The following is a 26,910-nucleotide window of genomic DNA, read 5'->3' as shown; positions in this document are numbered from 1 at the left end:
TGTATTTAAACTTGTTTTACAGCTGAAGCTGGGGGCCCTTAACATGAGTAATGTGTCGTGTGAAACACTGACACACAAAACAAATATCAATGTGACAAAAACATTTTAAAAAGCTTTTCAGAGGTGTGAAAAGAGGGACTGAGTTTTCCAGGATCCCAAACACAACAGTTAAGCACGAGGAGTGGGAAATATAAATACTGTTTTATCATGATGAATGTAATTTGTGAATTGTTACACTTTCTCCTGAAAATCAATTGAAACACTGACAGGCATTCAGCTAATCCAGCAAATTAAACACCTGCAGTAAAAACACTAATCAAATCACATTAATGCAAACATCATATAAAAATCCAATACTGCCGTAAAGTAGTCGTGCTCACTCACTGTGACATTGCCCACAATAACATACTGCAAAGAAAATATTAGACACCTCATTAAACAATATTGCGATTTAGAAAATGTGTATCTCCTCACAGTGCGTGTGCTCATATCGCCTAGCCTACAGCTTGATCAATAACTTTGGCGAGTTACAGGCCCAGTGGTGTTGTTATTACCTTGTATTGCTATTATCATAAAGCAGATACCAAACATGATCAGAGAGAAAAGTTTGAGCCGCTCAGGGCTGCTTGTATCAATCAAATACAAAAAAATATCCTCAAGGTTGCTTCATAGCTGGCAGCTAAATAAAGCTATCTGTCCAGAGGACGAGTTTGGGCCCCTGATGGGCGTATGAACACATGCGAGACAGTGAGTAAATATTTCCCGTGGACGGCCATTAAAAAAGTCACTGTTCGGTGGTAAAGGCTGTCTAATCCCCGCTGGTATGTGTTTCAAATTCAGCAGACAGAAGGAAGCTGATCCAATTCCCAGCATCCTGCAGGACACAGATCTGCATTTCCTCTGCACTTTGATGAAACAGCAGCCAAGCTGTCCGCCTCCATTAACAGCCCCTCTGATTTTACACTGTGCTCTGACAACTGTGTGTGTGTGTGTGTGTGTGAGTCTGCTCGCAAATGTGTCTGTGGGTGCATATAATAAATATGTTTGGGTGCCTGTGATGTACGTCTTGGGATGTATATGTTTATATTGCTTTATAGGAGGCAGCTTAAAGGTATCACGACCGGGACAGTCTGTGTTTATTTTTAGAAAATCTGGACGGGCTGAAATCTATGGGGAGACATAAGAACAAATATACATCATGAAACTTTAGATTATGGCCTGCAACTCTTTCCAATTTATGGTGTTATTTAAAAGGTGTATCAGAACTGTATTAGTGCGTACATGTAGGTACAAGTGGACCAGATATGAAGTGAAGTTAGAAAATAAAGCAGCAACAGTCTGTAAACTTAAAGATATACTATCCAGGATTTTCCTACAAAACAATGTATAGACTAAAACAAAAGAAATTCCTCTCAATCATCACTTTCAATCCACTAGAAGTGTGTGGCGGTGTATTATCTTGCAGAGCCTTTACCCTCTGCCTGAAATTCCTATTTTCTTCCAATTTTGCTGTGTGCGGGACGTTCAGCATGCAGGTGAGGTCAGGAATTTAAAAAAAGGAAGCAAAAAGGCTCCAGACCAAACACATTCTTATCCCAAGTCATCACATATCGCCGCTTTGCAGTGGACCTCCACGTCTACATATTACACTCTGGGTATACTCCTGCATCTGCTTTTGATGTTTCAGGATGCCGCTAATGTAAACAAATGGCGGGATGACGCTGCATTCGTTAATGTTTGGGCAACAAAAGCAAATGGCAAGCACTGTTGGAACAATAATAAATATAAAACAACAAATAACAACAGATAAAAAAAAAACATCACATTCACACTGGAAGAGAACACTAGACTCCTAGATGAAAGTCCGGGGTTTGTTTGACCCATCTGCCCCTGGTCCCGCCCTATAGGGACCTTCATGCTCCTTATATTACCTCCTTACCGGCAGTGTTTCAACTATCCAGCAGTGTATGATGCGGATGCAACAGGTTCAGTCTGGCTGCGTTATGAGTAAAAAATAAGTGACGCCACCCGTCTGCGTATCTTGCTGCCGTGGCAGCTGCCGACCGGCGGTCAGCGGCGTGTAATAACACTGCGGACAATTCTGTCCAGCTGCGTTCTCAGCTAAAGCCGTCCAGCCATGAATCATGTGGACGTCGTAAGTGCATTTTTTCAGGATCCTTTGCTGAAAATACTGCAAAAGCATCGATATTTGACGATGTCTGAATGAGAATAGACTGGCTGGGCAGATAGTGTACAACGGATCGATGGATTTTTGGCAGCTTTTTCTTTTTTTGCAAAAGAAAAAAACCCAGCTTAATTCTGCATCTGGTAAACGTGGATGGTGAAACTCAACCAAAACAGTGAAGATGCAGACAACCAAACCAAAACAACAAGCTGCAAAATGCTATGAAGCCCCGTAGAGTTGAGGAGAACTGCAGATTTAGGTGATAATTCACAATATGGATGACATCTCTCACATAACGTATTTAATAAATTAATCATTTTATTGAACGCGGACCCCTATGACTCAGATTCACCAACAATTTTATTTGTTTCTGGATTCTATGTCCAACATTTATGTATGCAATAGTACTAATTTTTAACCAACAATTTATTGCCTTAAAATCCAAATATATTACTCTGTAATTGGTCTGTTTTCATTAATGTCACAGTACATATTTACATGCAAAAGTAGAGTGCTTGCTTCCAATTAATTTAGAGCAATTTCTTTGTTAATTTTGACAAAAATCTGCTATCAAACAGCAACAAAGTCACAGTGAGACAGCAGCGTTTCAACCTGCAGTTAAAGACTGAAGCTTAACTAGCAGCAGGAGGTGTATTAAACACAACATGGCAGTGTTTTTATTGTCATATGCTGTCATTTTTAACACAGGTGTTTTGTGACAGAGACAAGGACAGTGTAGTGTAAACCAAGCACTGTGCTTTTCTCCACAGCAGTATTTTCCAGGTCACATCCTTCTAACACTATCAGTACGAACATGGCTGGTGGCTCGAATACTCAGACTTTAGGGTCTGCTAAATGCCACGCAGGCTTGTCACAGTTATGCAGAACAATGATCCACACAGCTTGAAGGGCAGGACAAAAAAACACAGCGCATATTTTTGTTCCACCTCCACGATGACGTGTCTACACAGGATGGTTAACTACGATAAATTGGCCAGAAATTGGCCAATGAGTTCAGACGTGCTTGTAATGTGGCTTAAATTGCATGCCCTTTCAGGCGGGGGAACAAACCTCCTCAATGTCAGCGCTCTCTCCCACATGTTGAGTGCTTAGTTTGCCATGCAGTACAAGATCTCCGGGCCTGTTTAGTATTCACCCACTTGAGTTTCCTAAAGGTTACCAAACCTAATTAGACATTTATGCAGGATCTTCAAAGGTCCCTCCGTTATTAATGATGTGCTACTTCTGAGGACTGCATCGATGGCTTTTTTTCTGACTCGAAGAGCACACTTCTCACAATATGCGCATACACAATGGAGACACGCAGACAGCTAAAATGCAAGAAGAGACTGGTGGCTGGCCGGTAGTGATTTCTAAAATCGCTTGCATAGAGTACTAAACTAAAGTGCACACACACTCACATTATCATACCATGCTCTAGTTTAATGCAGGGTCAAATACAACAAAGAAAAGCTGTTGTACATGAGCCAACAGAATGTGACTAAACTAAACCTCATACAGCTCCCTTCAAAATAAAAGCACTATGTCCCTACATGTTCAGTTATTTACACAAGAAGAATAATACAGCTAATAAACTAAACTAATTACGTAAAATTTAGAGCCACAACTGCAACAATCTTCAAAGGATTTTCTCAATCAATCGATTGCTTAGACCAAAAACTGTCAGAAAAGAGTATTCAGATACGATCCTGACGCCAAAAGCCGCCTTTCACGTTCAAATGATACGCCTCTGGACGGTATCAGCCGAGAATGCAGCCAGACAAGACCAGTTAGTACGGGTGATGTTAGTTATGAACGCAGCAGGACAGAGCATGAAGCAAGGATACTCTGCTGGACGGTGTCAGGTTGAAACACGGCCAGTAACAATATAATATAAGGAGCACAAAGGTCTCTGTAAGGCGGGCAGGAGGGGTGGTGGATGGGTCCAACAAACCCCAAACTTTCATGCATGAGCCTAGTGTTCGCTTCCCGTCGGAATTTGATGGCGTTGGTTGCCATGTGCTTTTGTTGCCTAAACATAACCATGAGCAGCGTAATACAACATGTACTTGTGTTGATGGCATCTGGAAACATCAACGGCAGACACAGAAAGGATACACTGAGCGTAATATGTAGACACAGATGTCCACTGCAAGACAGCAGTGTGTGTCAGCTTGGGATCAGAACGCGTTTTTAATTTCCTTTTTTTTTTCTTTTCAACTGAATTAATTATTTTGTTCTTATTTATTCCAAACATCACAGATGAAGTAGAAACAAACCTTCCAGTCACCTGCATGCATTTATTGATTGCTGATTGGATCAATTTTCCATCAAAAACTACAAGTGACAATCTCCCTCACGCATGAAGTGAAAAACAGAAAAGTATAATTTTTCTGCTTTTGCATTCATCTCAGGAAGAAGTAAAAGATCCTCTAAAAAAGTCCAGATCGGCTAAGTGTCAGATTTTAAGTGCTGCCGTCAGAAAAAGACCTTGGTCCATCCTACCCTCATGTTCTGAATTTGGAATTAAATCAGGAAAAGGAAAAAATGTGTCGACTGAAATAAAACAACGTGTGACACCTCTAGCCTCTCTTTGCCCTTTAACGTGATTAGCTAAATCTCATTGGCAAATTATTTTGCAATTATGCAGCCATGTTTACATCCAGCCTCAGCAGTGCCCGAGGTAAATGCAGTTGACAAGACACCCCAAATAAAATTCTATTTTCATTTATTATTTACATTTTGACTTTAATCAATTATGAATGACAGCTAATTAGTGGTGTGCAGGGGCCATCGCTCTCTGCGGTGTCAGAGTCTACTAAATGTACTGTATGTCAGGGAGCGTGGACATTGACAAAAAACCTCTCACCACTTTACAGATTTGGGTGTCTTTCTGCTGAGGAGACTTCACTAATCATCTGTGAAAAGTGCGTGCAGTGTGTGTGCATGCACACGCCGGCATGTGTGTGTACGCGTGTGAACGCGGGGTGCATGTGTTTGATAATAATAAGGCAAGTGAAAATGAAGAGGAGCTAAACTGTGTAAGTCATTTCTCATTTCCTTGCTTCAGTGCCTGTCAGAAGAAAGCCCTGCATTTTGAATGATGGCTCAGACAACAAAAAGTGAACAACAAACCCTGTGGCTCTGCAGAGAGAAATGGAGGGAGAAAAAGAAAGAGAGGAAGACGAAAAGAAAGTGCGCAAACATCAATGGCAAATACAGTTTTTAAAAAATGACCAAACAAACAAAGCAAAATCCCAATATCAATGCCTTGATAACACCACTGAACATGCCCTGAAAGTGAAACATAATAGAGAAAAAAATTACCTATACAGCTGGCACTCATACAGTTTTGGAAGGACCTTTCAAGGGGCTGATTTAATGTGAGAGCATCAATCCTTTAGCAGCGCAGGGCCTTGACAGCAAGTGAAAGTAATCTCTTCTTTATTAATGGGACTTTTCACTTTGGACCCGAGGCCTTTGGTATTCCATAATAGTAGTTTCACGGTACAGACCTAAGGAAAGAACAATATGAAATCAGATCAAGTGGATGTGTTATGTATGATAAGTGGAAAGTATTTCTTTCTAAATTCAGCAGCACCCTTTGAGGAGAAGAAGAAGAAGAGAAAAGATGAGAAGCCAAACTCTGAAAATAGCTTATTTTGTATTTTTGATTCAATGAGAAAGTCTCATGGCATGTGCAGAGAGGGAAAACCTTTCCTGCGATGAGTCACAACAAACACATTATTCAGCTGCTTCAGTTTAAAATCAGTTTAATTTGTGTTTTGTGTCACTTTGACTTCTCCAATCTGCATGTTGTCTAAAAATGTGCTCAAAGTTTTCGTTCTTCACGTAGTAGCTGCCGTCGTGTCATTGAAGGTTAACCCTTTGAAATCTAAGCAAATTGGCTTGATTTCTCTTAAAAAAAACAATGGGAAGAAGGCAATGAGCATCAAAAGAAATGACAAAAGAGAGTAAAAAGTACAAGAAAACTACATGAAAATTAGCTTTTATTTAAATCAAAAAAGAAAGAAAATAACCTGTGAAAGGGGCTTAAAAATTTAAACAATTTTGTTGCATAATTTTAAATTAATTGATTCTATAGTTTTTTTTCCTAGCTTTTTTCTTGTTAAATATTCTAATCTGTGGAATTATTTTGCTCCTTGCACTTCTTTCCCATGTGTTTGAAAGAAATCGCACTGATCAGCTCAGCATTCACAGGTTTAAATATTTGAAAAAGGCATTTGATATTAGCAAAAGAGTTATGTTGCACCAGAAACAAGAGAGGAAAATAAAAAATAAAGAAATCTTGAATGTAAAGTACCTAAATTACATTTTAAGAAACAGAAAATAGTGTGTTAATGTAGGAACTCATCATTTTTCATAAGAAACCGAATATTGAATATTTATGTTCAGGGCCTTTAATTAACAAAAACTGGTTGCACCAACGACAGCTCATTTATTGTATGTTTCATCAGAGTGAAAGGTTTGTTAGCTGATACCCAAAAAAGTGCATTCCCACCAATAAAAGGCAAACAGGAAATTACAGAAAAGCAGTAAGTGCCAAGCGCACTCTGTCAGAGATAATGGCGGCTGTGATGGGACTTGAAGCCGAGTCTTTAGTCGAGGAATGACCTCTCTACCTTTCATAACGCCACTCTGTAGCCTCTTGTGTAACTTGCTGTTCAGCTTTCCTGAGCCGGGCTGAACTGCAATCCAATTTGTCAAAGGAAACGGCAGGACATGTTTTTTATGTTCAGTTTATGCCGGAGTCAAAATGATGATTGGTGATTAGCAACAGGCTCACTAACTCTACAATCACACAATCACAGTCTGTTCGCTTTCCTCTAATTTCAGGGAGAAGTCACTAATCGGGCCGTTGCTTACAAAATGCCTGCTTCCTAAATTTGCATCATTAGCACTACATTATAAGGCTGGAAATGTCTAACCTTAAATGTATGTTGCATTATGGTGCGTTAAATGAGGGTCAACAATGTCACAGCAGCACACCACACGTCTTTACACACCTTTATCAGATTTTTCTAAATTGTCCAATTTATTTTGAATTTTATAGTTGCAATTGTTCATTTATCACTGTCCCAATTTTCTTGCAGCACATATATAGTTTTCATCAATTAAAGTGTCAGGTTTTCCACTTGAAATTCTTTTAAACTCCCAGGGTGTCAAGTTATGCCGCCTGAAAAGCTTCTTGGACACCCTTCAGTGTCTCTGTGAGACACTCTTGGCTTTAAACTAACACTGGAGCCTCATTCTCACAGCACAAAAACCTGCTATTATCTGGCTTTTTAATGCAATGAGAATGTGTACGATCAGCATCCACATCCGGGTCAAATAACTCTGCAGTAGACGCAGGTTTTTGTCGCCTCTGGCTTAGATCGGCATTGATGGGCACCTAACACACAGGTGAATGCGGTAATTTTTGCTCCTTAACAGGCGAGATGAAATGATGTGCCATTTCTAATTACCGTCAGTCTCCTAACATAAGCTGCGCTAAAACATCGATCCAGGTCGCTGGACCTCTTTGGTGGTCGAAAACAGTCAAAAATACAGACCTAGACGCAACAACTTCCAAAGTTGTCATTTTAAGTTGCACAAAGAACATTAAGTTGAGGTTAATACTAACATGGCTCATGAGCTAATGCTTAGCTAAAATTAGTTTTTAATTTTGCAAAAGTAACATCGGCTTTACATTTGTTGAGAAGGACTCTTTCAGGACCTAACACTCAAAGTTTAGGACTTTGAATTTGAGTGTAAGGTCCCTTTATGTGACTTGGTCTCTTTTCTGGTAAGCTAATTTAATCTTTTCCTTACAGTTTTGCTCTCGTGTTTTTTAAGAGGTAGAAAACAAAAAGGTTTTTGAGTTTGAGTTTCCCTCAAACTGTTAATATGTGGAGTGTAAGTCTCACTACATCCCCACTACACCACCTTGCCATGTGGAGAACAGACTTGCTGTACCCAGTTGCTATGCTACGAAGGTTGGGGGGAGGGGTTTAGCAAGTGGTCAATTTGCAATGTAAAACAGTTTCTTCAGCCAGATCCATCAACCCAAAACGAAATTCAGCTCGAGCACGAACAGTCTTGATAATAATGGAGTTGCCTCAGGCATGATATGAAACTATCAACTGTTTTGTAAACGCGGGCACACATTTCCCCCCAAAACAGCCACCAATTAGCCTCTCTGATGAGCAACAAAACAAGTTTCCAAAGTTTTTGCACCACATTATTACTCATTTTCTTTTCACAGTGTGACAATCCCCAAGACTCATCACAATGAGGGAAAGATCATTAATAGACCACAGTGGCGAAGGCTCACATGAAATAACTTGCAGGAAATGTATTCCGTAAATCCCCAAATATTAAAGTTTGCATAATCTTTTAACACATTTGCTGTCAGATTTGACACCAGCACACATGCTGAGGTGATAGCAGCCTGGTTATGTAGGCCAGACTCGCACATGGAAGTCATCTCTGCTGGTTGCTTAAATGTTAGTGTGGTGAAAGTGGCTTAATATTGATTATGGTGAAGTTTAGGCTTGTGTCTTTCCTGGTCAAGTGTTTGCACTTTAACATCACTGGGATCAGTAGCTGATTTATAAAGGATTTTAGTGTATAAGCATAAACATTAATCACATATCCATCGTCTTACATCTTCCTTAAAATCCTCTACATTTCACACTTTCGTAATTTTTTTCTTTGCTCCCATTCTTCATTTTCAGTGTCATATAATTTATTAACTGTTGACAATATGTGAGATATTTCCCTTTTTTTTAACAGGACACATACAGTGGCACAGGAGTCTGTAAAACCCAGAAATTCATTACAGTTCTGACACTTTGCTCTCTCTCATCTCAGAGTCAATGTTATTTTTAATTGATCTTTAATTAGATGCTTGAAATAAATGTGTGGTTAACACAAGCTCAGGAGATTTTCACGTATTGTTATAGGACATAAAGTACGGTACATTGGTACGATACGATACGATACGATACGATACGATACGATACGATACGATACGATACGATACGATACGATACGACTCTATCGTCAGTTTACACTTCAATTCAATTTGCGTTCTCAGACAGCTTGGCTCAAGAAGTTGAGACAAATTACACAAGCAGCATATAGCCATTAAAACACTATAAACAGTCATGAACATGTAAAACATCACATCATATCCTCAGATAGATCTTAATTAACAGCACAATTATTCTGGTTTAGCAACAGGATAGAATGATGTTGTGGCTAATTGTGGCCTTTACAGCTTCGTTGTTAAAGTAATCCAACCGTGATGTAGTACGTCAAAATATCTTCATTAAATGGTTTACATCATATTTTATGAAAATGCGCAAACAACGGCTTGTATGATAGCTAATGGATTTGCGCTGCACAAATGGCCTTGTCGCACTACATAGTTAATGTGAAGTTATGTACTTATTGTAGAGTTACGTAGGTTTGGTTTACTTAGTTTCAATGGGACACAAACACTAATCTTCTGTGAGAAAGTCATGTGTAGTTTGATGTCATGTTATCTGCTTAGTGTAAAGTTACATATTTAATGTTAAGTTAGCCTACATAGATCAAATTTAGGCAAGTAAAGCTGTAAAGATTTGGTTTAGGAAAAGAAACATGGTGACAACATACCTTAAAATAACTCGAAGTTCTCCTGGTTTCACACAGGACACAAACGCAGGTCTCCCAGGGGGACAGTCCTGTGTCAGTCATCGTCCCATTACATACTTAACAACAAAGTTACCTAGATTATTTGGGAAAAGAAACATGGTTATGAAATACCTTAAACTAATGTTGAGTAAAGTTCTCTTGGTTTCACATGGGACAAAAACACAGGTCTCCTAGGGGAAAGTCCTGTTTTTCCATCCACCTGTCTCCTCACATATTTTTGGTCTTTTTACTGCTTCCTTAGTCCCGTCAGCACACTGATTGCGTAATCACAGCCTTTCCATTAATGTGGATTAATGAGAACAATTTAAAAAATAAAACTATAGGCTTCAAGTGAACCAGGGTGATGTTAACTTTCGGGTTGGCCTTCAAAAATTGCACGAGTTTTGTTGGATTACGAGTATGAGAAGCATATACTAACATGCTATTGTGATACTCTATCACATCCAAATCTTAATCTCCATGCTCTATAATTATGCTCACATTACCAGATTGCACATGAATGATTTGATCAGCCAAAGCTTGAGGCATACATGTTGCTAATGATTTTTTTTTTCAAATGGGTCTCAAAATCCTTTCAGGCATCTTTTCAATCAACTCCCTGTCTGCCAAATGAGAGCCCTCTCTCAAAGACCCTCCAGTGAGCATTGTGGCGCTTTGTGATGAGTTTGGCACTGGGTTTGAAAAGAAGAGCTGAATCTATAACCTGTGCAGAGGACAGAGACAGTTGACAGAGCAAAATCCTTCACATTGCTGTAATGGGTATAATTACACAAAGAAAAGGGCTGTTAGGTTAAATTACCCGTGATATTCACCATGGGTAATGACAGAAATTCAGAAGGTTAAATGACACCAGGAGCTGAATGACTTTTGACATTAAGGTACTTTTTGAAAAGGGAATTATAACAGAGCCTTTATCGGCAAATCCAATAGCCTCTACGTTGGACTGTTGAGATTGGTTTGAAAGGACTTTAAAAAGACCTTTTTTGAGAGCACCTGTGTCTTTAGAAGTCATTGTGAGACAATGATTTAGTCTAAAAAGCGCTGGCCGGATAGATTGTTTCCAACAGCGGGAGCTATTTGAAGCTCACTTTGAGTTGCAGTGATGTCTGGAAATTGTCCCACTGAGTGGTGCACCTACTCATAAAAGAAACCGCGGCAAGAAAGGAAAAGCTGAAAAGATTCAAGCAATTAGTTATATCCCACATATTGTGTCTTACCTCCAGGCTTGTCGAGCTACTTTTCAAATAGGTTTGTTTATGAAATTCTTCAGGTTTTTTTCTTCAGCGAGCACTATACTCTCTCTGGTCCAAACACTGACCTTCGCAGACAGCAAACAGCCCAATTAGTGGATGAGAAGGTGAAGGGGGCTGGACCTGAGCCCTGTGTAATTACCTCAAGTCACCCCGCGAGCAGCCACCCACACAACTAACGCACTCATGTAGTGTTTGCCAATAATACTGTAAATGACCATGAAGAAAGGCGAGCCAGGCGCTCTATATCATGTTTTTTCCTCAAAGCGCTCCAGCTGTTGTGTTTCTCAAGAGTTTCACTTTCTTTATACATTTAAAAATCAAGCTCTTTTTCTTTTCTCTCAATCTTTGCTCGAATTTTGCTGCCAGTCACTCATGCCACTCCCCCCCTTTCTCCATCTGCGGCTGGATGGCTCACACGAGCAGTGTGATCTGCTCTCTCGTGACTCGACAGAAAGCAGAGTCATATCATACAGCATAATACATGTTAAACAGTACATATTTAATGGATACTCCTCTGTATATGAACTTTCATTTCTTTGAGTAAAATGCTGATCGGGAAACAAAATCTCTGTAAAAAAAAAAAAATGTTGCCAAATATATACCCAATGGAAGCATACATTAATTTGTATATTGTCACAGTGTAAAATACAAATAACACACAGTACAGTACAAACTGTTATAAGCCAAAATAAAAAATACGATAAGTGAGTAATATTACAAATACTGTAATATCAGAAATGTAAACTTTACAGGTCAGTAATACTGTCGGTACTATACAGCGAGTGGGATATTATTACATTTTAAGACACCCCCCCTTGCATACTCTCACCAGTGCACTTATGTTTTGATGGTGTTATTTACCTTTTTTGTGTACTTGCTTTCTCCCAAGATGCTTTTTCTACCTCAGGTTGTGAGTTGCAAACATCTGCCAAAGTGTACTACTGTAAATAAAAAAAAAAACAAAAACAAGAGATCATCCAGTCAAGAGAAAGTCAAGTTTTGCATTCAGTAACTTGTCTAATGGCTGGATCACTTTAAATGCTGTTGATGCTGATATACATTGTTGTGCAGAACCTAAACAACAATAAAAACCAAAAATAATAACTATTCCAAAACTAATCACTTACTTATTTTTGATCTGTCACTTTTTCCCCAGTAAAAGTTTGCTCAAATTAAGGCACTTAACAGTATTTGGTGAAAGTTGCAAGAATTAATAACAATGGATCAAATTCCTCTGCACAGTCTGTCCTCAGTCCCAGGTCATCAAATTATTGACACTTATTGGAGTGTGAAAAAGACGCCAGGCTTTCAACAAACTCCACTAATCCCATCTACAGCAATACTTAAGTTACTATACTTACGTTACTTAAGAGCAACTGATGTGACGAAGACACGAACTGATAACACGCTTTGGACAATGAACACGTTTTCAGGTTAATCCCACTTTAGTCATTTAGAGAGGAGAGTCGATCCTTGCACAACAACAAGAGGTTGCTTGTCAAGAAAAATGCAAGTTGTTCTTCGCTTTCAGTGGTGTAGACTTTGTAGTAAGGAAAGTCTTGTAATAATCCCTTTTGCAACAGATGTAAGATAAAGATAACACACAATAGATGATATTCGATTGCCGTGTAAGAGTGAGTGTAGCTGTAACATAAAGTAATGTCATCTATATTTGTAAAACTTAAACACCAGCCCAGCCATTCTGTTTCATATGTCAATTTATCAACTTTTCAAACGTATCGAATTGACGCTGTATATAAGCGAACTTTGTCATCTGGAGATGAAGGGGATGGTGGATGGTGAGAATCACTATCACCACTATTTGAGACCAACAAACAACAATACCAGTTGTTTTTTGGTGACTCGTAGCTGTTTTACTAGCAGCTTGTTATGCACCAAATGTGGGTGTTTTTATTGCTGATTTTCCAGTTGGGACAGGGTTATGTAGAGCACTTGTTTTTGAGACGTCGCTCGGTTTCCTGCCAGGATAGTACAACAAATGGCGTATTTCTTTTTTTGGCACGAAAAAAGTGACTGTTTTCTGAAGATATTACTACATTTCCAGCAGTGATTGTGCGCCCTTACTGGCCCAAATATGATGTTCTGAACCATAACTGAGTGTTTCTTTGTCCCTTAACCAGCTAAATGTTAACCACAGGGTTGTTAAGAAAATAAAGTTTTAACGTATCTGTCAAATAGTAATGTGAAAACAGTGTATTCATGGTTTGCAATGCCAATTTTTTTTCTCCCAATTTGGTTGTATAAACAGGATACTGAAACTAGTCTGCACAATAAATACACAGCTACAGCCAGCAGCCAATTAGCTCAGCAAAAAACAATGGAAACATCTTGTATAGAAGAAAGCTGAAAAAAAAGTCAGACTACCAGCACCTCTGACGCCCCCAAATTAAGAGTCAGGCAAACTGTTTCATTTCCAGTTTTGATGCTAAGCTGAGGGTGAGCTGTGCTACGAGGCTGCTGTAGATTTATATTTTACTCTGATATGAGAGTAGTGTCAATCATCTGCATTAAACTTGGGCAAGGAAAAGAATAAACATGTATCCTCAAAGTTGAACCATTCCTTTAAATGCAACTTTTGACGTGAAATGTTTGTTTTCTAGTCTTCGTTTCATGATGACTGCTCACTGGAAATGCACTGAACTGGTTCATCCTCTATACATTAAAGGAACCATTAACCTTTTAAAACCTGGGCCGACAATTTTTGTTTTTTGTGCTGCGTTCAGACATCTCTCACATGAATCTATACCTTTGGAACATAAGCACTTTGGTTTGATTTCTTTTAAAAAACATGGAAAAAAAGACAATCAAAAATGAAAAAATTCACAAATTGCAAAAAAAATTATTAAAAGGTGACAAGAAAACGACATTTGTTTAAAAAGAATCATTAAAAACTGTCAAATACCTAGGATAAAATATCAAGAAAACTATATTTATAATTATTATGATTCTATATATTTCATATTAGGTTACAGAAAAAATATGTATATATATATATATATATATATATATATATATATATATATATATATATATATATATATATATATATTCCCTGTTTTTTGTTCTTTTACTTTTCTTTTTTGCTAATTTCAGGTAAATTTTTACTGATTTCTTTCCTAATTGTGGAGTAGTTTCCTGTTAAGGTTGCTCATTGCCTTTTTTCTGTTTTTTTTTTTTTTTTAAAGAAATCAAGCCACTTTGCTCAGGTTTCAAAGGGTTACGCAGGAGAGCCCCTCAGAAAGTGGTGTCTTCCTCTCCTCCCCCATACCAAGGCGTGAGTCTAACCATATTGGGTCTGGGATTACAAACGGGTTGCTCTAAATTAAATGAGTCCAGCGAACTCAGGGACCCTGTGGGAGATCCCGACCCCTCGTATGCATAGGTTCTCAGGCAGTCGAACGGAGGAACGTAAGGATCCTCATCCGCCTCTGCCAGCCTGTCCAGGATAAACTGCCTGAAGACCTCGTCGTCCGGCCCGATGAGGTGGGACTCCCTGAGGGACATCCTTATACTGGCCCTTACGTCCTCCCTCCGCAGCTTCCTCTCCCTCCTCCTGGGGTGGTGGCGCAGCGGGACAGCAGGCTGGCAGAAGTCCAGACCCGCTCCTCCACCCCCAGACTCTCCGTAATACAGCACCTTCTGCGACACCGTCTCAGGCAGCTCCAGCTCCTTCACCTCCACCTCCAGTCCCTCCTGCTGCTTCCGCCTGTGCCTCCTCAGCATCAGCATTAGAACTGACAGCACTGCAGACAAAACACAACAGGAGATCATTACCGCTAAACACCAGGGCATGAGCTAAGTGGGGAAAAGAGCATCTGGGGTGCCTGATGGAGCACAGAATAAAACTAAAAATAATAGCACCCAAATTTGGGTTTTTTGCTTTTTTTTTGTAGATGCAAAATGAGTTCAAATTAGGTGATAACTTATCTTTTTTAATTTCAGCTCACACATAAAGGAAGACTTCTTTTATTTGCTCCATGCGGCACAGAATGCCAAAAGAGTGTTTATTTTATTCTGCCACGTTTTCAGCGGGTTTTGTGCTCATCCGACAGAATGTTAGCATAGCAGGTCTTGTCATTAATCTTTCATGTGATGGGCACAGGGAGGACACAAAGCAGCCGAGGTCATAATAAAGCTCTTCACTATGCAAACCCATCAGTGTCCCAGGGTGGCATTGCTACTGATGTATTGCAACCAATATGCTCATTACCTGACATCATTGCTCTGCAAGCTTTCAGCATTTTAAAAGTGTGTGTTAAAGGCACGCTGGTGAGTTTTAAAAAAGAGATTCAAATGAAAGTGCAAATTTGTTAATGAAGAATCCTGCTGTTTTACACACGTTGATATACTTGCCAAAATGATGCGAGGTGGAGCTGCTCTAGCTCAACAGATCCGCTGAAAAAGATTGTTTTTTTAACAACAAAATATCAGTGGGAGTGTTATTGTTTCATATGATGTGTAATGAACGACTAGACTGACTTCTGGGACATGGCCTTAAAAAACAAGAAATGAGGAAAAAAAAGAACCAAGAAATGTTTAAAATTTTAAAAAAATATGCATGTCTACATGTTTTTTTCTGCAACATAATTTAAAATATATGAAATCAAAATAACTATATTTTCACATGGCTTTCACAAGTAAACTTTTGAACCTGAGTAAACTGGTGTGATTGCATTTAAAATCATAGAAAAAAAAGACAATAGGCAGCCTGGTAAGAAATGTTCCACAAACTGAAAGAAATCAGTATATTTTGAAAAGTATCTTCAAAAATATAGAGAAAAAATGTCTAAGAAAAAATGGAGAAAGCTAGGGGAAAAATTTATATCGTATTATCATAATTGCATTTTAGAATTATGCTACAGAATTTTTATAATTTTTCAAGGACTTTTTTCAGGTCATTTTCACATTACTTTTTACTAATTTATTGAATTTTTTGGGAAATTTCTTGCCAGTAACATCATTGCATATTCCCCCATGTTTTTGTTAAGACAAATCAAATCAAATTGCTCAGGTTGCAAAGGTTTTAATAGTTTGTGAAAGGCATCTGAATGCATGAAGAAAATTGATGTTGGTCCAGGTATAAAAGAGTTAAATTATCATAGATGGCATTGTGTAACTTGGCAACATTTTTCTCTCTCCTGAAAATCTCAGTCTACATGGTTAGAGAAACCCTTTGGGGAGCCACAGTGCAAAAATAATCAGCTCTCTCGTGCTCTTTTTGTGCAAACAAAACATTTGCAACGTGCCTCTCAAAAAGAGTAATCTTGTCTGACATCTGTCTTGTCAATCTCACTGAGGTTTAAAGACACTCTTGCCAAAAAAATTGACAGAACGAGATCTTTGTTAATCCTGCGGTAGCTTTTTTATTGTCTGGTTGTGAAGATGGCAAACTCCAGGAACAGCATCTCTGAATGATTTTCTCTTAACACTTTGTAATTCTTTTTCTCTAGTGTACGTTTTATTGGCTTGTATATAATCAGCCTGCTGTGTTTCTTTCATGAATTGCTCTCGACATTCAGAGGTCTTAAGTGTCTGGAGGCTTCAGCTATGCAAAATTATACAAAGACGGATCTCTTTGAAAGAACATAATTGCTGATAAAATGTAAGCCTTTTTCAACATTATAAAAAAAATAACTTTTAGGTAGATGGTGAGGGAAAAAAAAATCAACTGATGGAAAATAAAGGGACAGTTCACACCAAAATCAAAAACACATATTTTGACTGTAGTGCTGTTTATCAGTCTAGAGTCTTTTGCTGTGAGCTGCAGAATGTCGGAGATATCTGATATAATGGAACTTGGTGCGCCACATAAATACATTTTAAAAACTCAACAGCAATTTCTTTTTCCAGAAGTCATGACGTACTCAAACTCAAACCCATACAACATAATATATTGTATGTTCATACCTCTGAATATGACCCACAGGAGCGTCTCCTCAATTAACACACCTACCATTAGACGAAAAAATACCTTGTATGAATGTTAACGGTTGCACTCATTGATAATGTTATGAAATGGTTGCAGCTGCACCAAAATTTCATGCTTGCGTAAAGGCAACACAGTCCTAAGTTAGATTTAGAAAAAAAATAATCATGTTGTAAATATGGTAATGTAATGTATCTCATGCGTCACCTGACACACATCAACATACTAAATTTCGTTGCTAAAATACCCCTGCATTTATCTTTCATAGCGTATGGGACACAAACACCGGTCTCCTGCATAAAAGTCCAGTGCTTGTTTGACCCGCCCACCTCCCCTCTTTTTCACTCATTAAAAACTATAACAAAGAATCCAAATATGGGTCATAATTTCTGCCTTTAAAAACACCACTTGCGGTTGTATATTGGAGGTAAGTCTCTAACGTTTACATCCTCAGCTGTCTCAAGCACGAGCCTCTCACACATGAGTAGATGCGTGTCATTGTTTCAAGGTGATACAGTTGAAAGGTGTAGATCAGAAAGAAAATAGTTCCCACGTGAAACTGCTCACAAGATCTGTGGATTATCTTGAGTAACCAGATCATGATTTCTGGAAAAAGAAATGTATTTTTTTGGCACCTTGAGCTCCACGAGCTGAATGCCATCTAGTTCCATGATACTGGAGAGAAGGCAGATATCTCTGGCAGATATTTCCAACACTCTCTAACAGGTAAAGAGAAAAATATGCATTTTCCATTTTGGAGCTGTCCCTTTAAAGGAAAACTATAAAGCTTTATATTTCTTTTAACACCATGTTTTTCATTATTCATTTAAAAAACATGATTTATTGATGTATTCAGTTTTATTTTTGACTTGATTTTTTTTTTACATTTTGTCAGTTTTGGAGCTCCATATTTAGACATCTTTCATTGAAATAAACTAATCTCCAGCCTTAATTGCTTGTTATTTTCTTATGTTTTAGACAGGCAGACATGAGTTTGATGCCAGATGGCTCCCAAGAGAGAACAAACTCCAAAAAAAGCCAGTGTATTTCTTTATACATCATAGTTTGATATTCTGGACTGAAACGGGATGAGAATACAAGAAGGCGCTTTTTTACCTGTGAGTGTGACCAGGCAGACCAGAAGCGCTAACAAGGTCTGCAGGCTGACCCCCATGGACAGGGCGAGGGCCTCCACCCCTCCTGTTGGACAATGACCGGCCGGCTGGCAGCTGCACACGCTGATGGTCAGCGTGCTGGTGCTGGAGAGAGCTGGGGAGCCGCTGTCCGTCACCACAACGGGCAGGAGGTATTGGGTTCGATCCTTGCGGGTGAAGGTACTCCTGCGTGCCACGATGCCGGCTGTATTGTCTAAAAAAATGAAGCGAGGAGAGATGCACTTTTCAATTTTCTTTAAAAAAAACAACACACTTCCACTGTGAGTGCTGATATTTTGGGGTAATTCAACTGACACACGTAATGTGATTTAAAATACAATCCAAGTTCTCTGAGAGGCCCGAGCACCTTGTCAAATCTAATTTACAGTGTGTACAAAAGCAAATATGGAAAATCTGTTTCAGATTCACGCATTAGACTTCATCGAGGTGCCTACAAGAACTTTTTGGGAGTCCAATATACCTTGTGGCATTCAGGAATGTGTTTTATTAAATGGGTAATTCGTTATTCATTTCCTGGTTGCTGAATGGACGGCTGTGTTGCGTGGCTAACCACCCACACGCTGCACTGGCATATATTTCATCCTAACCTATTCAACACATTCAAACATTCCTCCGCTGCGTACTTAAACAAAGCTGTTTGTTTGAGTTTTGCTGCCCATTTTCATTATAAACTTTGAGAAAGGGTTGACCGCCCACTGACTACAAGGCAAACACTCTTTCAATTTACTTACTTGAGAGGCTGTCAGCCACAAAAACGACAACCTACTGAAGGATTTCATTCCAAAATGTGGCAAAACACTTGAGGGCGTATAGTGTTCATTTAAATTCAAATTCTTGTAATCATAAAAATATGCCTTCATTGTGCCTTTGTCACGCAGTTACTCTGCTGCTCATACAGGTTGTAGTTTAGCCACAGCTCACCATCATTATTCCAACCACCAAATGGGACTTTAAGTACGGCTTCATCTGGTTTCATGTATTCACTTTTGCCCCAAAGCTTTAAGGCCCCAAACAGAAATTGTCACTAATTTTCAGGATGAAATTTCCTGGTGCAAGAAGTGTTGTAATATAAACTCAGTTCATGTTGACAGTCTCACAGCAACAGTGCAGAAAAGTGCATTTGATGCCAGAACTTTTGCACTTTTACTTATGTACAAACTCAAATGCAGGTCTTATTTAACTTATTTCTATAATATTTCTACACTGTGGTTATCGCTGCTTTTACTAAAGTAAAGCGTCTGAATACTTCTTCCACCACTGCTTATTGAATATAACCTTGATTGTCTCTGATAGTGAAGTTTGGATTAATGTGCTTTTCGGGGACCATAGAGAAGTAGAAGTGGTGTCCCTCCACGGGCTCGTCTGGATCAACAGCACTGAGCAGCTGAATGAGCTGAGAGACACAAAGACACATTTCTCAGAAAACATATATGCCATTGTCACATTCATTCAGCAGATTTCCTTGTACGCTATGTAATTACATGCAGCTTTGTATTTCCTTCTCAGAAAGACATTCAGAATCTCATCACAATGTAAGGCAAGTACTATGGCATAGTGCTGTACGATAGTCTAATGGCTCCTTGTGAATCATTTAATGTTTAAACAGTAGTACATTTATGTTATACAATATGCTGCAAAATGAGAACTTTTACTGTCCACTTCACGGAAAATCTCATTGCCAGCCTGCTTATAAATCATGAACATCAGTGCATCATAATATACATACTTCTCCCGCCTGTGTTCCCTCACAGATATATGGCTGGTAATCTCTTGCAAGCCTTGGCACGTTGTCGTTTATGTCCAGCACTTTGATGAACACCACCACAGAGGAGGATAAATGGTTCTGCGCTGCAGTAGTGAAGATAGACATTTTCTGGAGTCCACTGGGTGCATGTATCATAAATGCTTTGTAAAAGCTCTGTCAAAATAATACTTAAGACTGATAAATGTTTCTTCTTCTTGAAACACGACTGTGGAGCAAAAAAACAAAAAAAAAGAATGGGCATCGCCTTTTTACTGCTTTCTCCAAACCAAGAAAAATTTAAAACAGCAAAAACATAACTCTGTCTCTTAAAACTCGAGGGTCTGCATTACTCTGGACTAGTGGTTCCCAACCTCTTCAAGTTTCCCATCACCTGTCATGATTTATTCATTATAAAGTGGATGTTATTCAGCAATTTTACCAAATTAGACACTTTTCACATACAGTAATGTTTTGATATGACTGAACTAGCATTGTTTAGGTTTATCTGTCAAGTTTACATTTGTGCTTCCACCACTTGAAGTGGCTGATCTGGACGTCCCATGTATCATAAAGTACTATTTGCCATAACTTTAGCATTTTTCCCCCATTACTTTTAGCTTACTATTTCAAAGATCCATTTATGTAATTATTTGTGTAGTTTTTTTTCATCAGTGATCTATTTATTTAAATTTATCCATTACTTTTTCTTTGAGCAAACTCTTCAGACCTCTTTGCTAACTTGGTAAATATTTTGCATTCACATTCAATTACAACAGTTGAGGTGGTACAGCTGATTAATTATTTTTATTTTAATTAATCGTAGTTTTTATTTCCCAAACCGTCCCTTTGGCACTTATGAATCACTGCTCTGTAAAAATATTTGTCCTAACACTTTGCTGTCAATATGTATCTGGTGTCTGAGTCTCGATCAATGTGCAATAAATTGGCAACATCAACAAGATGCTATTGCAAAAGATATGAAATTCTCCTTACTTGTTTCCTTGGCGTCAACAGTCACATTGTGCCAGTTTGTAGTCTCTCGGTCCAAAGCTCTGGCGACAGTTATAGTTCCATTGTTTGGGTCTATTTTGAAAGCTTTTGTGTTATCGCTCCTTTTGTCAATTGAGTATCTGGAAGAAAAATTACAGAGACACACATTTAGCAGGCAAGGTTGTTGCCTGGACAAACAAAACATTGTAATACCACAGAGAGATTAATTAGGCAAACTGCTCATTTAAAAAAAACAAAAAAAAAACTGTTGACAGATATCCAGCAAGCCTGTGTGACACAGAGACAACAACACAGAGAACAAAGCATCTCACACAAACAGCATGGGCACAAGTTTTTTTGTCTTTTTCCAGTTTTGTTTTTTATAATTCAATATTATTTCAAACCTTACCACGGACCATTTTCTATTTATCTTCAGTGAGGAAATATAATTTAAAAACAACAAATCTCTGTCTTGCTGTTTTTGTAAACACAGAGAAACTTTGTTCAGTTTTTTTTCTTTGGAATTGAATAATAGTCTGTCTACACAGTGTTACAGGTGGTGCAGCTGCCGTGACAAAATGCACATCTTTGTGTCTCAACAAAGTTAACGTCTGCCGTTTCAATGTGAAAATAAGCTAAAACACAAACAAACAAATATAATATCCAGCAAGCTGAACTGAAAACACAAATCATGCTTACTATTGTTTTTTATCTAAATATGCATGTTAATTTTCCTGTTGGGTTCAAGCTACATGATGCGTGACCAAAGGAGGCAGGTCCGACCTGTTTCCGCTGCTCTCCTTTTATCTGCACCTCCCGCGGCTTCAAAGACACTTTAAATGTTTTTTTGGGACACGCGGCATCTTTTCAGGCTGCATCTCAACACATTTGGCATGTGGATGCTGGCAGCAAACCTGCTCTATGGCATACAACATGCTCGCGCCACCACACCTGGTGGTTCACGCTGACCGCACGTGATTGTTGATAGGTCCGTCGGAAATTAATGTCCCCCAGGTCCTTGTCCCTATCGCTGTAGTTCCACCTTTAATAATACTACATCATTTAATGGGCTGAGACCCACTGTTGACATTTTTAATACACCATAAAGGATTAGCAAAAGATCGTTTTGTGTAATGGCCTACCAGATCTGAATTTATTAAGTGTCACACTGCTCCCTACAGTTATTTCTGTACCTAAATCTACCTCAATTAAGCTTTGTCTTTTCACAACTAGAGCTGTCTCTGCAAAGACCTTTATTTTGAATGATTTCATAATTTCTAACCAGATTGATTTTATGCTCTTAGTAGAAACACGGCTGCAGTCTGGGAATGACTGTAAGGGCTGAGAATCTTCTGATCGCATTAGTCAGACCAGATTAAGTGGCCGTGCTGGAGGTTTAGCCGCTGTGTTTCACAAACGGTTTAAATGCAACCCCATTAAGGTGTCAGATGTTTTTAGTTTTGAGGTACTTGTTTTTATAATGAAGTGTGACCCCCCACCACGTGTGATTGTCTATCGTCCTCCTAAATTTTCAACAGACTTTCTAACAGACTTTTCTGATTTCTTGTCATTGATTGTCCTTTGACAGATAGATAGAATTATTTTAGCTGGTGACTTTAACATTCACATTGATGACCTTTCTGATCCATTTGCCACAGAATTCCTAAATATTGTAAACTCTTTTGGGTTGCAGAAACATGTTTCTGGACCTACACATAACCGTGGACATGCTCTGGACTTGATTGTTGCATACAGTTTAAGTATTGGCCACATAGATTTCGTTTACCTGTACATATTGGATCACTTATGTATTTCATTTGATAGCATGTTTTACAGCTGCATGGTAGAAAACGCTCATATTATACATTCACGCACTTTTAATGGGAACACTGCATCAAAATTCACAACCTGTTATTCTGCCAAATTATTCTGCAGTTATTCTGCTCTAGATTTTCCAGACACGGAAAACCTCATGAATGCCTTCAGTCTCCTCTGTACATCCACTTTAGACTCTGTTGCACCTTTTTAGACAAAAATGAAAAAATAGCCAAGTTTGGATAGACAATGACATTCGCACTCAAAAAAGAAAATGTAGAAGAGTGTAACGGAGGTGGAAGAAGACAGGACTCCAGATACATTATCAAGAAATAAAAGACTTGATGACCTCTCTAAATGAACAGATTAGAAATGCAAGAGGCAACTATTTTTAAGCCTTAATTCCCACAAATAAGCACAATCCCAGAGCTCTTTTTAATACTGTTCACCGTCTTTTCAATCCTGTGCATTTTAATCAGTGTTAGTGATCTAGTGAAGAATGTCTTACATTTTTAACCTTTTTTAATGATAACATCAGCGAAACACAATCAAAAATTATAGCTCCAGAGTCTTTTATAGATGTACCCAGCCATAATCCTGCTATTTTATCTAATTTTATACTATTCTCTCTGAATGACCTCACGACCACTACGGCGCAGCTCAAACACTACTCAAGCCCTGTAGATATTTTACCCCCTAAATTCTCTGTGAGGTAATGGATGTGACTGCTCCCTGGTTGCTTTCAATTGTCAATAGTTCGTTATCCTCTGGCTGTATCCCTGAATATTTGAAAACTGCATGTGTGCAACCGCTCATTAAAAAATCTGGCCTTGATCAAACGGAATGCAGTAACTACAGACCGATTTCCAAATTGCCGTTCATATCAAACCTCCTTGAAAAGACTCCATACAGCTCCCTGAAATGCTGAAACGAAGCATCCAAGAAAAATATCAGTCTGGTTTTAGACAGCATCATAGTAGTGAGACGGTGCTCATTCGAGTTGCAAATGATCTTTTGAGAGCAGCTGATCCTGGTACATGCTCTGTCCTTGCACTGCTTGATTTAACTGCAGCATTTGATACATTCGACCACAATTTTTTAATTGATTGACTGCAGCACTGGGCTGGTTTAAATCACTTTTAAAAACTTCTTTTTATCAAAAGGCATTCTTATAATCTCTTTAATCTCTATAGATTGTTTCATTTATATATGGTACCGAAGTCTTGCATTGCGCTGTTTTGATTGTTTCTCAACCACTGATTCATAATTTCTCTTGTGCTGTATTTCTTTTTTTTAACAATTTTCCCTGTGTATTGTTCTTTATTATTGTTATTATTATTAAATATTATTAATTGGCCTGTACATTCAATGTTATTAGATAGAAAACACAAAAGTCGTAACAACTACTAACTACTAGGGGCTGTAACATTTGCCATCACAGCTCCCTGTGTTTGTCTTTTACAGCCCCTCCACCCCCCCACTCTGTAATTCACACTTAAAATAAAGTGATTCACACTGAGAATTGGTTTTGGACTTGTATCATACATACGGTGCCAGAGTGAATAAAACATCAAAATAGAGCTTGTTTATCAAAAAAAGTGCCAGTAGAGCATCCCCCGCACCCTCTGACAGAGGTCCTAGTTAAGCCCCTAATGTCCTAAAATCCCAGAAATTTCCCATAATCCTAGAAATGTCCTTAAATCCTAGAAATGTTCTAAAATCTTAGAAACATATAAGGGGCTGCTACAACTGGCCCCTGGGTTCCTGTCATTTTACAACAGTGGCCCTAAAGCAAAGCAAGTGGACTATCTCTGGGTTATAGCGTGATTTGCAGTCATCGCTCCATTAACTTCAACAGAAGTGGCACAAAGTCTGGCTCCAATACAAAATTCAAACACTGTCACCGACGTCATGTCCTTTCCTTTTTTCTTTACAATTTCCTTTTGCTTACAAAGGAAATACTGCTTGTTACTGCACAAGTCTTTCATACTACTACACATTAAACACTCCTTAATACCACCATAGTGATTATAACACTATGGTGAATTAGGGGTAACCTGGACTGAAAACACACTGAGTAATGACTCATTTCTGTGAGCCACTTTGCAGATAACAACACGGAAAATAAGCCAATTTGACCAAAGCAAACTTAATCATATTTAGTAGAACTGTGGAAACCCCTAAAATGCCAGGCTGAATTTATTAATCAATGAGACACTGTCTCTAAAGGGACAGTAATAGACGCTAGGCTGAGGATGATATGCAGCACCTGCCACTCTTAAGCTCTGCTGAGATGGACTACAGGCACCAGTACTGCTGCTGTCTCCTCTGCAACGTGCCTCACTTGCAAATGACTGCAAATCTCAATTCCATATGCCACCTCGTATGGTGCTTTATTACATTCGCACGTCCTAGCCACGTCGCTTTGTGATAATACCACGGCAATAGATAGAAAAGCCTGTGAGGTATAAAAAAAAAAAATCGTCATGATTTATTCAGCAGGGCTCATTTCCTACTAAAGTAATATGAGATAAATATGACCATGTACAGGGTATCCAGAGATCAAGGGTAAAAATGGATGCACCGAGCCAGTAACACTATTTGAAATGGAATGATTTTTCACCCCGTGGAGGAAGCTGTCTGGGGACGTTCCGCCCCCGCCAGCTTGGGTATCTACCTCGTCATTATCATACTTGCAGTTGGGTGGCAGATGCCATTCTTCCTGGTTTATACTGTTCACATTACTGTACCTGATGGGATTGTTGACTATGTCAGTGTCTCTGGCACTAACGCTGCCAACCACGGTTCCCACAGCTGCATTTTCAGGGACTTTCCACTCGTACACCGCAGAGAGGAAGACAGGCGGCTCGTCCACGTCCTCCACAACAATCTTGAGCGTCGTCCTGTCGCTGAACTCATCCAGAGTCAGGAAACGAGTGTCCACGTGATCATTGACTGCCTCTGCGGCCATGACAAAACGTCTTTTAGTTTCATAGTCCAAAGGCTGTGAAGGAAAGAAATACCTTTTAAGAGCTTATATCAAACACAGTGGCCATTACAAGCAGCCTTCTTCATCATCATTAAGCAACCTCAAAGAGTAACAACTTTTCAAATATACTTGCCAACTTGTACTTAAGATGGATGATTATTCTTGTGGGAGCAGGACTAAACTCAGACTAGATGTTAAAATTGTTTAGTCAATGTCAATAAGCTACCAGCTGTGAGCACGTACTTAAATAATGCTGCGTTTTTGATAAACATCATGTTGCCAGTAATAAGAAAACAGCATGCAAACTATTACTGCGTTCCCAAAATGATTCAGAGACAAAGTCAATAATGTGTTTATTTCATTATCACGGCATCTAAATTGAAATCTCCTGTGTAATAAAGAAGCCTACTGTGTGTGGGAAAACATACAGTATGAAGGACAAATATAAGAGGAAACTAAGAGTAATGAATCATTCAGCATCATTCAATATTTGATTAACTAATATATTGCTGGCCCTCCCCCAGTGAACATAATTGAAGGCAGGCTGAACAGTTTTTAAAGGGCTGTGGGGGGCTTATTTTTTAAGGTAGCACAAAGGTAGTGGTAAGGCATCCATTTGTACCAACCATGGCAGCATGAAAAGGCTATTTAAATAACGAAAGAAAAGTTTACTGTTATGACATCAAAATATCGTATTATAATATTACATTATCTTGCATTAATGTGAAAAAAGAAAAATCATTAAAGTATATTTTATAAATGCAAAAACAAAAATCTTGTTATAACAAGAATCTGTAATTACTTCATACTGATCTTTTTTCTGGCAGTTCTATGCTTCTGTAAAACAGAATTGCTGTGGTACTTAAAATGTTTACTCTACCGGCATTAGTCTATGCACAAGAGATAATTAAAAATATTAGCTGTAAGACAGAAAAAAAAAAACAAATTACAGGGTTTCCCACACATTCATTAATTTGTGGCAGCCCACCATGACCAAAACATCTGCTGCCATGCATGAGTTTTATATTTTAGGAGTGCCATTGTAATATACTGTATAAACTGTTTAGTTATTCATTTCTCCACACTCTCGGAGCACAGAGCACACTCTGGG

General features: G+C 38.6%; 1 protein-coding gene across 3 annotated transcripts in view; it reads right to left on the bottom strand.

Moving 5' to 3' along the window:
- Positions 1-14,212: 14,212 nt before the first annotated feature.
- Positions 14,213-26,910, bottom strand: part of cdh19 (cadherin 19, type 2) — a 253,887-nt gene continuing 241,189 nt past the window's right edge. For all 3 annotated transcript variants that reach the window (XM_088072143.1, XM_088072144.1, XM_042510330.2), the window contains 6 exons: positions 25,561-25,814; positions 20,999-21,135; positions 19,988-20,109; positions 19,537-19,654; positions 18,203-18,454; positions 14,213-14,903 (listed from right to left, as the gene is read on the bottom strand). In XM_088072143.1, coding sequence (XP_087928269.1) covers positions 14,395-14,903; positions 18,203-18,454; positions 19,537-19,654; positions 19,988-20,109; positions 20,999-21,135; positions 25,561-25,814 — 1,392 coding nt within the window. In that variant the 3' untranslated portion in view covers positions 14,213-14,394. The remainder of the gene's footprint in view (positions 14,904-18,202; positions 18,455-19,536; positions 19,655-19,987; positions 20,110-20,998; positions 21,136-25,560; positions 25,815-26,910) is intronic.

This window comes from Plectropomus leopardus, chromosome 21 (genome assembly GCF_026936395.1).
Source record: "Plectropomus leopardus strain MGB_pleo_1.0 chromosome 21, ASM2693639v1, whole genome shotgun sequence".
Taxonomy (NCBI): Eukaryota; Metazoa; Chordata; class Actinopteri; order Perciformes; family Serranidae; genus Plectropomus; species Plectropomus leopardus.
This window is presented reverse-complemented; position numbering and strand designations above follow the sequence as displayed.